Source organism: Tinamus guttatus, unplaced genomic scaffold (assembly GCF_059628265.1).
Source record: "Tinamus guttatus ecotype Peru unplaced genomic scaffold, ASM5962826v1 Tinamus_guttatus_pri_ptg000327l, whole genome shotgun sequence".
Classification (NCBI taxonomy): domain Eukaryota; kingdom Metazoa; phylum Chordata; class Aves; order Tinamiformes; family Tinamidae; genus Tinamus; species Tinamus guttatus.
This window is the reverse complement of record NW_028288861.1, coordinates 6,937,397-6,949,735: the sequence shown is the minus strand read 5'-3', so window position 1 is coordinate 6,949,735 and position 12,339 is coordinate 6,937,397. Positions and strand designations below refer to the sequence as shown.

Sequence of the window (12,339 nt, the reverse complement as noted above, 5' to 3'; positions counted from 1 at the left end):
AGATTTAAACATTGTAATTTGATATAGTACAGTACAATAAATTGATACCATGTAGTAATTCACTTGCATCTACATTATGACTATCCCTTCAATGCAATAATTGCAGAACTGCTACTACTTCTTCCACCATTAGTTATAGGTAGTAGGGATGACACAGAAAGAGCAGAGACAGTGATACATGGCTCACATTTTGACCAGTGACTGCTTCAGAATTTTCTGTCTCCTTGGTGAGTGTAAAGTTCCTTCTAGAAGCACTGAGCCGTTTTTCAACAAGCCTATTTCATATACCAATAGACACTCAGTAAAACCTTGACTTTATCTCTTAAATACACGTAGCACCACAAAGCCTTGATTAAAAAGGTGTATGGAAAAGGAACTGAGTAGGATAAGGAAACAAAGTATTAGTCCCTCTGAAATGCTGCAGGACAATGTCAGAATTACCTTTTCCCCTGTCTGTTTTCCAGTCCTGGAGCTCAATAGCTGAATTCATGCAGTCTGCCTGCCTGTCTAAAGAAGAACATAAGCAAAGTACCTGTAAAACGCTTCTGTGAAAGTGAAAAGTTAGAGAAGGAATTTTGCTTGTTTCCAGCTATTAATGATGCTTGTTTTGTTTCCTAAGGTAGCTTCTTTTGATAAAGGAACTTTAAGATATTTCTTTGATGTGAAGATTTTCATTCAGTTAAAAGCAATCATTTAACCTTTGTGTTCTGAAAATCAATCTTTTAAAGGCACAAGGTTGCAAACAAGCAGTAAAACCTGCTGCAGAGTATATCCTCCAGACTACTGTCCTGTCTGCTGCCCACAAACACTTGACTGAAATTCTCACTCTTTTCCAAAAGTTGTCTTACTTTGTACCTTTAAAATTATCAGCACTTGGAAAAATCTTGTTAAATCTAAAAGAAGTCCTGCTTTCTTTAGGTTTAACAGTGTTTCAGATACTGATTAAAAAGGGAACTCTGCCTTTATTCTTGAAGTCAGTAAGAAATATTATGGAAAATTGCGTTAACTCTTGCAAATCCCTCTACAACTATAAAAGTACAAATGAGATCGTCCCTGCTGTTTCAGTCAGGCCTATGAACCTCAGAGCAATAGGATATTTATAAGAAAATTCCAGACATAGCAGTGGTGCCGTGATCCATATGACCCAAACTTTCCAGTCTTTGTCTATCCTCCTGTCTTTAAGGAAAAACAGAGGGGCATAAAATGAAAACTTGGAAGATCACAAATCATTGTTATGACTCATTATAATGAATGATTTGTGCATTACTTTATGGAGTTGTTAGGTTGAGTTTAGGGAAAGAAAGTACCCTTCCTTTTTAATTTTCTCCACTTTAGGCCAATTTTGAAGCAACTGTCCCTCCTAAAATAACAGTGCTCCTTTTCCAGTGCTCCTTTTTCCAAGTTATGGGATTGTGATTTTGTTTTCCTTGTGACGAAGGAGGAAGCACACTTGCTCAGATAAATTGTATTAGAAAAGACAAGAGTGTTCCAGGATTTCAATGGTTTTACTTTAAGTCACTACTACAGAGAAAGTCACAGCACTCCAGAGGAAATATCATCCTTAATTTTCCTCCTTATGCCCTCCTATGTTAAGGGCTGCTGAGGCTGCTAAGCACTGGCTGATAATGAATACCATATAAGCGGTAATATCGGGGCACAGCTGGGTGGGTAAGAAATGTGCTTCACTCTCTAACTCAGAATTTCCTCACTTAACTAGTTCCATTTCAAAATGTAATGTTGTTTTATGGGTGTGGGTTTTCTGTTGCTTAGCCATTCAAATTAATAAAAAAATTGTCACTTTTTACATGGAATCAGCCTATGCAAAGTCAATATTGTTCCTTGTTACGTAAATTTGCCAAAAATCTTTTAAAATGGTTTGTCTGTCAGTAAGAAAGGTCATATAAGTTAAGGGTTTTAAATGCAGAATATTTGCCTATACTTTTCAGTAGAGAAAGTCTGGCTATATCCATTCCAGTGTTTCAAAAATCTCAGCTGCAATATCTTAATGCAGTTGTCCTCCTTTAATAATATTTTCCATAGACATAGAAGGCATAGAAGGTTGTGCGAACACTTAAAACTAACACTTCTTTCAGCAACTTACAATTTGCTTTTGGCAATTTTCCACTGAAAATGAATTAGCATTTCTGTATTTTAGCATTTTATTCCTTTGGGAGAGAAAATATTTTCAGGTATATTTACTACTTTAACTGTAGGAGCAAGCTTAATGTGTATTTCATTGTGGCTTGCAAATTTTGATGTTAAATCATCATAATACCAAAATACAGAATACATCAAAGTCAGGTGGGATTGATCTTGTCAAAGAATTTAAAATGCTAATGAATACTGTAAAGTGTTGTAATTTCTCATTGGGTAACAGCTCTGAAAGCCTCCCTAAAAACCTTTCCATGAGGAAGCTGGAAATAATTATTTATTTGAAACCTTCCTGTGACTAACCAGATAAATGTTTTTTTTTTTATTTAAAGCTACATAAACATTTGCCTTTGTATCTCTCCAAGGCACTGGGGATAGCCTTATTCTTTATACGCCGCAGAATTATTCACCTAGTATAACATTGCTGTCATATCTGTTTTAACCATCAAATGAATTATTTCACACTTACATCAAAATTATTCAAAGGCTTTAATTTGCAAAGGCTCAGTAAGGATTCATACAACCCACTAATAGTTGACTAATAACTCAGGGCATAAGGACTAGACTAAACTCAAGGTCTATCAGTGCAGCAGGGAAAGGTCAATAGAGGATATATGTTTTTGCAATAGAAGTTAAAATAAGGTAAGAAACTGGGTAATTTTTAAGTAGGCGTATGTTCCAGGTGGAAAGCAGCCAAACCAAATGCTCATTTTTTTCCTGAATCAAAATGGTTACTGAGGCCATTTTGTAATGTAATATAATATTCGACTTACCGTAAGACCTCTTCTAGTCATTAGTTTATATTTCTCATCATTTTTTTCTTTTTTTTTTTCTATTTTGAAGGAAAAATATACATTTATACAATGAAAACTCAATTTCTTGTTTTGATTATTAGGCTGAGAGGGACTACACAGGTATAAAATAATAAAAATAAATGCACAACTTCTAACATTACAAAATTATTCCTTATGCTGGCAATTTTGAAGATTTGACCTGTTTAGATAACAAGTAAAAACATTCATAGGTTTTGGAGAGGGATTTTTTTTTTTTTAACTATGAAATAGAGATTAGGAGAGGTTTCAGAAATATGGCATTGCTGGGAAAAAAAAAGAAAAGAAAAAGAAAAAGAAAAAGAAAAAGAAAAAGAAAAAGAAAAAGAAAAAGAAAAAGAAAAAGAAAAAGAAAAAGAAAAAGAAAAAGAAAAAGAAAAAGAGTGCACTTTTTTTTTACCATTACCAGTTTCTGAAAATTCTTTCACCAATATAGCTAAGTGCCTTTTCCACAAGAAGCAGACAAAAAACACAGGTAGTAATTAAGTGTAGCTGTTACTTTTACAGTCATGCATCATAGCTGATCTTATATTCCAGGACACTGTGTGGTGTTTCAAATCTCGGACCCATTAACATCATCAGTGACACATTAAGTTGTGTGCAGAAGTTGTACCCAGACAGCTGGATTAATATTTCAAGGACAAAATAATACATTCAACAGTGGAGAGGTAGGCAGAGCTGTTCCTGCTTTGGTAGAACTTCTAGATAGGCTTTGGATACAGAAGATTACAATAATTTCTGAAAAAATATGTGACTAAGCATGTGCTTCTTTGGGTACCTTCTCAAAAAGGAAATATATATGTATATATATTTGTCTCATAGATGCTTCTGTCAGCACAAAGCATAGAAAGTTTTGAGCAGAATGGTTCCTGAGGAATAAACTGGGGGAATACTGAGCTTGCAAACTGAGATTTTAGATCATGTTTTCTGAGAGTTTGCATGGATCGGTTTTAGGTACCCTAAAGGGAGCTGTCAACTGAAGATGATTTTATTGGTTTCAAATTTTGATCAGAAGAGTGACTCCATTCCATCTAAGTTCTGCATTAAGTCCTGCAAGACCTTTAAGTCCTTTATTGAGTAGCCCTATTATTTACTGTAAACTACTCCTAATGCAAATGTTAGCTGCTTTCTTATCCAGTGGATACTCTGTTTCTTCTGCCTTTCTTAGAGTCTGCAGCAGTTTTGGATTTTTATTTTTTTTCAAAAATCCAAATTGGTGGATAATCTGTCACTTAACTGTGGAAAAAAAAATGGGATTGGAAGGAGACAGAGTTCAGGTGTGGAATTGGCAAATTTATGAGTTGCAGTGTATAAAAAGTAATTTGGTAAATGTTGAAATTCGTAAGTTTGTGTTTGGTCTTGAGTTCTGCTACAAGTATTTATAGTATTTTTATTTGACTTTCATATTTGGTAGTTGATGTTCTAACTCACATAAAATTCATCTCTATGATCAGAAGATTCTGAGATTTAGGGTAACTTTATAATTATTTTCTTTATTACTATATCTTTCTTCAAAAAAAGTTTCCTTCCAAAAGTCGTGAATTCCAACAAAGTGAATAAAATTTTAATTTGGGTGAATGTTGAAATATTTCTTTATGCGTGATCCTGGTTTATTACTTGTGATAATAAATAATAAATTGCATGTAAATAATAAATCCATGTAAATGAAAACAGATAATAAATTCTGTGATAATATAGAGACAAGTCTCTCTACTATGCAGGGGTGTTTGAAACAAATTCTGTTCTTTTCCTGTGTACTGTATTCTTATATGTTTCTTACAGTTGCATTATCATCTTAGTAACACTATAATACTTAAAATATGACCCCAGGCAAGCATAATTTATATCTTTGGATTAAATAAGATTCTAATATTTCAAATCTAGTATTAATTTCTTCAACAGCTTATATAATTTATTGTTAAAATAAATGACAGAATTATACTCTCAATTTAGTTATTATCCTGTAAGTAATATTAGGAACTCAAAGAACTTGAGCCAAAAAGTGAAAGAAATTGTATTATCAAAGTCCATTTTTAGTACCAAATTTTGCATGAAGTCTAAGCATCCCTGGTTAGCACTAACAAGTAGCACCTGTATAAATGTTTAAGTTAGCAAATTGAAATCTTTAAAAATTATAATGCATTTATGCTTGATTATAAAATGTGAACTGTTTATATATATATATTTTTTTTACATAGCCTCAGACTAAACATTTTCAATATATTTTGAAAAGTGTAGGTAAAAGTAGGCTTGGAAAGGCTGGTAGGAGTAACTACTGTTAGGTGTGGCTGGAATGACGAGAATTACTGATAGTGTAGGATGGCTATATATGTTGTTTTCAGCTTTCCTAAAGCATCTGTTTAAAAGTTGTTTTAAAAATAATATTGCATAGGTGATTTTGTTGCTGTGCCACATGACTGTTCTCTCCGTTATATCTTCTAAACATCTCAATAGCTGAGATTATTTACTTTGATATTGCATAATTCCCAAACACGGAAGAAAATGTTAGGAGCTTTATTCATAGTACAGAACTAATAAAACATATGAAGAGCTCAGAAGTTGAATAAGAAGCGAGATGCAACCGAGACTTTTGCTCATTGGCAAACATTCTGATGGAGTCTGAAGGCTGGTTATATGAAACAATATTTTTCTTTCCTTCCGAATACTGTGTTTAGAAGCTAGTCAGCAGCACTGTATAAACGCACCAAGAAATTCTGGCATTTATGAATTTATTGCCTTTATAAACCCAGGGGCAAGAATTTGGTGAGCTCTAGTCTTCTCCACACCACCTTGTGACTGGTCTGCATGGCTGGGATATAACCGCTGACTGCAGCTCCTTCCTTTTAGGTTTTAAGGTAACTAAAATTTTCAACATAGTTGTAAGATCTTTATTCAGCCCTGAGCAGTGAAAAAAAAAAAGGGGAAAGATTGTCAGGCAACATTCTTTGAATGAGTAAAGTCATTGTTCATTGACTTTGAACACTACATGCCTGACTATCATAGTAGCAGACATCTACAAGAAAATTTTGATGGGCTGTTCACCAATAATTTATACTTAAAAAAAAAAAAAAAAGCAACTGACAAAGGAGGATAGAAAAAAATTATGCCTTTTTCACAGAAAGCAACAATTTTCTTAGTCAACTACGAAAGATTTGTAATAGGAAGGAGGACAGGAAAGCATCCTATGGACTGAGGAATTTTATAAAACTTGGAGAAAAATACTGGCTGTTATAAAATGAAGAGGAGCTGTAAATCAGGCATTGGAAACAGATACAGGTCTTTATGCAGGGAAGAATCATTGCTTCATGTTCTGACAAACCACTTTCTAAATGGAAGGTGGCTCAGAGAAACGATAAGTCCCTCATCCCCTGCGTTGTGGAATTTCACACTGAGACCATTTAAAGTTTTTGATCAAGGACCATTTTTAACATAAAAATGCCCTTTCTCATGCTCTCAAAATAAGAATACTTATGGTTTAATTGTTTCACAAGTAGTAGTTAAAGTGCTGATTAATGTAGTAAGTTGAAATATTTTAATGGCTTTAGATTGTTCAGTTTTCAACAGAGGGCTTTCATTTTGAACAGGCCCCAAAACCTCAAATGTTTTTAATATAATTCCCACCTTTTGAGATCCTAACCCTGTGTCTTCTGATCTGAACAAAGAAGGACAGTGATGTTCTCTTTTTAAACAATAGTGGGACACTTTGATGTCAGAGCCCCAGCAAAGGTGGTTCAGTCAAAGGGGACAAATATGATCAAGATCTGCTGGCTGCTGCTACACCAGGGACACAAGGGAGGTCCCAAAGAGGCCCGCTGGGCTCCCAGCTGCCTCCCTGTGCCTCTGTGAGCAAACTCGAGAAGCAGGAAGATGAGAGGGGAAAATATGACAGAAGTAGAAAGTTATTTAATGATCATTGTTAGAGAGATACAGCTATAGCTGTCAGTAAAGGTATACTGTATACACTGCCAGTTACTCAACAGTAACTCGCTGTATGCTGTATGCTGATTGCATTTACAGGAGAATTTATCTTTATCTGTTCTAACAAAAAGTTACCTTGAAGACAGGCATCTTGCATTCCAGAATGTGGGAAATTCACTGATTTTATAATGCTTTTTGAAAGAAATGGACTCAAAGCATTGCAAGCAGTTCTGCGTCCCCCAGTTGCGTTCATTCCTCTAAACAATCATTAAAAACAGGCCAAATTGTTTCTGAAGTGAATGCTCTCACGCTCCACTTTTATTCAGATTACTAATACAGGCGGCTGCTGCTGCCTGCAGTAAAACAAACAAATATCTTTTCAGCTCTTCCTCAAGCTTCTTGTAACAAGTGCTGCTGATGAATTAGCTAGTTCATTAAAAAATTACACATGATTTTATTGAGGCAAGCAATCTGAATCAAAGAACCCAATTCGCCGAACTAGGTTGAAGCACATAATTGGCATGTATTTTAGGATCGCTGTTAAAGCTATAAAAAAGATTTACTAGGTAAGGAATGGATCCAAAAACCCTAAAGGAGGGAATATGTTATTTGTGAGACTCAGGGTAACAGACTGACTCATTTAGTAATAAAGTCTTATCTACTTCAAAACAAAAAAATGAAATAAATGTAAACATCTTTTAACTTCTTCAGCAAGATATTATCCTTGTCTCCTCAGCTCATACAAATAAAGTACATATTATATCGCAGCATTTTTTTGCTATGATTTTCATTATTATTATCAAAGATATACTTGTATTAAATTATTTAAATAATTGAGTACAGTATAATCGTAAAGCAAAATTATATAAGGTATTTTCTCCATGTTCTGAGATCTGCAGTGAGTGTGTGATTAAAGCCTGAGTTACACAAGCCATTATGCCTGTGCAGTTCAGTTGAAAAACACACGCATACGGGTTATGCTTGAGCATTCGGAGGGTGAAGAGAAGGATGCATTATTCAATGTATTTTTAAGAATAATTATGCTTTGTTCTGAGTTTACAAGGAGTTGAAACTTGAAGAAAGGGTTTGGGCTAAGACAGCTTGACCATTGAAATGCCTGGAAAAGGTTGTGTGCTGGTGAATTTTTGCAACATTTTCTTAAACAGATTAAATCCATCTTTATTTTGAACTAAAGGTGCAAGTAATCAAGTCCTAAATATATGAAAATGAGTATAGATTCTGCTTTCTATTGTTCCTTTGAGTGCTTGAGTATTATAATGTAAAAGCTTCTGAAGCTGATATTACTGTTGGACTTTGTGTGATGGCATTGAGGCATTTTCAACTATTAGTCGTCCCAAGGGCTCTTTTCAGACAAAATGTTATGCATCAGCTCTTATTTGAGTGTAAGCCTATTGAAAAGCATTCTCTCCTTTGCCAACTTGGCAGCAAGTTCTCTTGCTAATAAAAGAGGTTACCCCAGATAGAGATCCCAGATGTGCCTGAACAACTTTTATTAGGACTATGGAGAGGTTCAGTGTTTCCTTCTAACTGTTTTCAAAAAAGGTGTGGACTTGCCTTCATAATTGCCCAAAGAATTGTATTACATCACTGGAAATTTTTCCTCAAAGTGAATAAAATATTAGATGTGTTAGCACAGAACACAGTTTAGGAAGTACTGATAGGCAAAATGATGAATGTCTTTTGCCAGAATACAAGCCTTGATTTGATCCTGCTGAACTCTATTGAAAAGAGGAGAAAACTGCTGTTTAACACTGAGTTGAAGTTCATGGAATATTGATGAGATTCAGTATAATAAACAGAGTAGAAACAGTAAAAATGTTAATGGTTAGGATCTCTTGAAAACAAATTTAAAGCGTAGAAGGAAACTACATCTACAGAACTGTGAAGGCATTTTTTTTTGTCCTGTGCCTGTGATGTACAACATAGTTCATTATAATATCACTTATTCTCTGAAGTTATTGAACACCTTTTGCCATGCAGAACTAACGCTGTACTTAGTGATAAAGTCAACTCATTAACTGCCTCATACACAGCTCTTTTAGGCTGAAATTGCTATTGTTTTGGATACTAAATAGTAATAAGTGCAGGTTTTTATTCCTAAAAATATATTCAAAATTCTGTTGATGAAGGACTTTTTTATACTGTTTGGTTGAGTGTGTTGGCTGCAGTTTTAAAATTAATAATAGTGAGAAAGAGTACATGTAAGGATTTAACGATAACTTTCCCTACTGTATTCAGCGCAGTGGATGACAGGTCTCCAATGCAGTGCTACCTCTCTCTTTATAGTAGTTAACAAAAAATCCCAACAAACTAAAAGCCTTACTGCTCTTTGATCAGGCTTTCTTTATTTTTACTTGAAGAAGTAGTAAAATCTAACCAGGATACTTAACTAATTAATATAGTAGGTTAAATTTACTACTTTTCTGTCTATGTTTGCAGTTTTCAGTCATAACCTTGATTTTCTTTTTAAGGTCATGAGCATTCTGTTGAAATATTCTTGTTGTTGTCAGGGAAATGAATGTGGGAACAAATAGTAATATAGAGAAAGGGAGATTTTAATTTAAAATAATTCATTGCTTTGTTATATTGTTCATCTTCATATTAAGTTATGAAAATAAATGCTGCTCTATTTTTCAGTAATGTCTCTGGTTGATTTTAATTGCAATTGCATTAGATACAGAAAGTAAGAAACTGCACAGTGGATTCAGTTCATAATGAAATTCACTTGAGTATTCCGTTTCAGATTTTCAAAACCAGGTTGGATTCAAAGACTCCCATTAATGTCAGTGGGCTTTGGTTAAGGCACAGGGTTAACAGCTTATTTTTCAAACAACTAGAAAAAGGTGTAAATGTCAAAGGTGATAGCTATACTGTGAGTTCCATAAACTACAAAAAAAAATGTTAGTACTAAAGCTCTATTTTTCCTTAGTTTAATAGCTTCTATGAAAATAGTGTTAATAAGCATATCAGGAACGGTATATAATAATGAATCAGATATGTTAAAATTTAATACTCCTTTTATATAATAATTGGAAAGTTAAAAGTGACTTAAAATCCTTAACTTCTCATGCTGTGATCTAAATTGTATTTTTTAGGTTCCAAATTCAAAGAGGGAAAACTGATCCGACCAGTTACAAGAGCCTGGGGGACTGTTTTAGGACTATTTTCCAGAGAGAAGGGTAAGAGTATATGTTTTTAAAATTGTCAATTTTATATGGCCTATTTTAATCACCCAATTTTCCAGACATTAGATCCTCTTTATATTCCTCCCTTTTTGCAATTGCTAGAATTTGGCAAACATTTAATTTTACATAACGAATACAGTCTTAAGATTGCTTACACTCACAATATGTGATTTGCTATTAGGATATGTTTACAAACCATAATGCACAGCTGTGTAGAGATGCTTGAGCAAGGTCTGCAAGCTTCTGTACTGAGTGCAGGATGGCCCCATTAGTGCGGTACGATGTTGTGTCTTGTTCCCTGAGTTTTTTGAACTAGATTATCATAAGGCGTAATCAGTGAAGCACTTGTTTCCAAACTGTGATGAGCTAACATTCCTAGTTAGGTAGACAGTGTTTTCAAGACTTGCTTGAGCCACAACTTTTCAGTTTGAGAGAATAAAGAAGCTCTTCAGGATTTATGGTGCTGAGCCACCGGAATCATACCGGATTCAGAAGGTACCATGGCTCTGAGTTTGAGGTCCTCTAAGTGACTTGGGCTGTGGTCCAGAAAGGCATTTAAATACATGCTTAATTTTATGAGCAGTCCAGTTGAAGCCAGTGAATATAATGGGACTGCTCACATGCTTAAAGTTAAGCCTGCTATCCACAGGAGCTCTTCAAAGCTTGCCTTTAATCAAGGTAACTCTAATTAGTAAATCCCAATTTTATGTAGCTGGCAGGCTTTCCATGAGAACTTTGAAAGTACAATAGCAACCTGTTTTTACATCCATATATAGATCAAAATGGAATTGTGCTTAAATATAGTGGCATAGATACCATGTATGGAGAGAGCATAGCTGCAGCGGGGCACCGACTTCAGAAATGTCCACATGCTGTGCTGCAAAGGCAGAGGTGAGATTAGCAGTGAAAATGAAGAACCCTTTTTGTTTTCTGCAGTAAGATTTAGCTAAACTACACTTCTGTGTAAGCACATAGGTACACAGCTACAAGTTTTCAATTGCTAAAGTAAAGAAAGGCGTAGAAATATGTCACTACGGTAGTGAGAAGGTAAGTCTAATTTGCTATTATCAGTGGATTTCAATTTTGAGGAATAGTTTATGCTATGCACAAGGACAAAAGGATAACTTTTAGCTTTCAGGAGCTTCAAAGTTGAGTATGTTAATTTTTATTGCTTCTCAAAAAAGACTATGTTTTCTCAATAAAAAGTGATTAATATTTATAATCATATTCTAACTATTTTTAAATACAAAACTAATTTCAGTATTTGAGTCAATGGGCATAAAAATCTATTTATTTAATCCATACTTACTAATATTTTTGGCTGAATTAGTCAGAATATAAAATTAAGCCTGTGCAGGACTGTTTGTAGAAGGAGCCTAAATCAAAAGACTGTAAGTTAATTGATGTTACGATTTTATTTTATTAAGTATGTTACTATATTGTGCAAGGTATTTGTACAATCCACATGTATAAAATAGCAGTTTTATACTGCTAACTGCAATGTAATATACAAACTATAGTTCACTTGGTACTATTTTGGGAGGAAAAAAAACAAGTACTTTATATTTCAATTGTACTACATATTGTACTTTTCAAAAGGTTTTCAGAGACACAGTTATTATTTATTATATGGATTTGGCTCCATTATTATATATTTTCCCAGTTTGGAAGAGTGTGCTAACATAACAAGCATAAGCTCTTTTACTGTGTAGAGACAGTGGGCTGAGTCAGAGGTCACCAGTGCATGAGGTTCAGAAGGGAGAGATGAAGAGTTATTCTCTAGAATATTTGTGCCATAATACTGGTATCAAACCAGGATATTTCTGATAATTACAAGTATCAAGGCGTGGCTCTGTAAAACATAGTGGAAGATGATTATGTGAAGTTGTTACAGATTTAGATTACCAGTGGCTTGAACTAAATTTCTTTTGGATTAGAGGTAATAGGTACCCAAATTCTGTCCAGCTCCATGAGTCTTGCATTCCCAACTGCATGATTTGTCCAGTTTCTGAAGCTCCGTGATTGTTAAACTTGTGAAGAAAGTGAGAGAGATTATTGAGAAATCTTTAAGTTAGGGGAAACCTTCAAGACAGACCCCTTTGTGACCACAGAAATGTCATGCCAAAAACAGAAAAAGAAAAAAGTCTTCAGACTCTAGATTCCAAGCAAACCAAAGCAATTTGTGAGAAGTCAAGATTCAAGTGTGTGATTTTGAGAGGAAAGTTTTAAAAAAA

At 34.3% G+C, this 12,339-nt stretch overlaps 1 protein-coding gene across 1 annotated transcript in view; it reads left to right on the top strand.

Annotated features, from left to right (window-relative positions):
• The window catches only part of SLC25A21 (solute carrier family 25 member 21), a 230,130-nt gene that overhangs the window by 163,433 nt on the left and 54,358 nt on the right, over positions 1-12,339 (top strand). Inside the window, exon 3 of the mRNA XM_088529271.1 lies at positions 10,016-10,099. Within this exon, the coding sequence (XP_088385397.1) occupies positions 10,016-10,099 (84 nt within the window). The remainder of the gene's footprint in view (positions 1-10,015; positions 10,100-12,339) is intronic.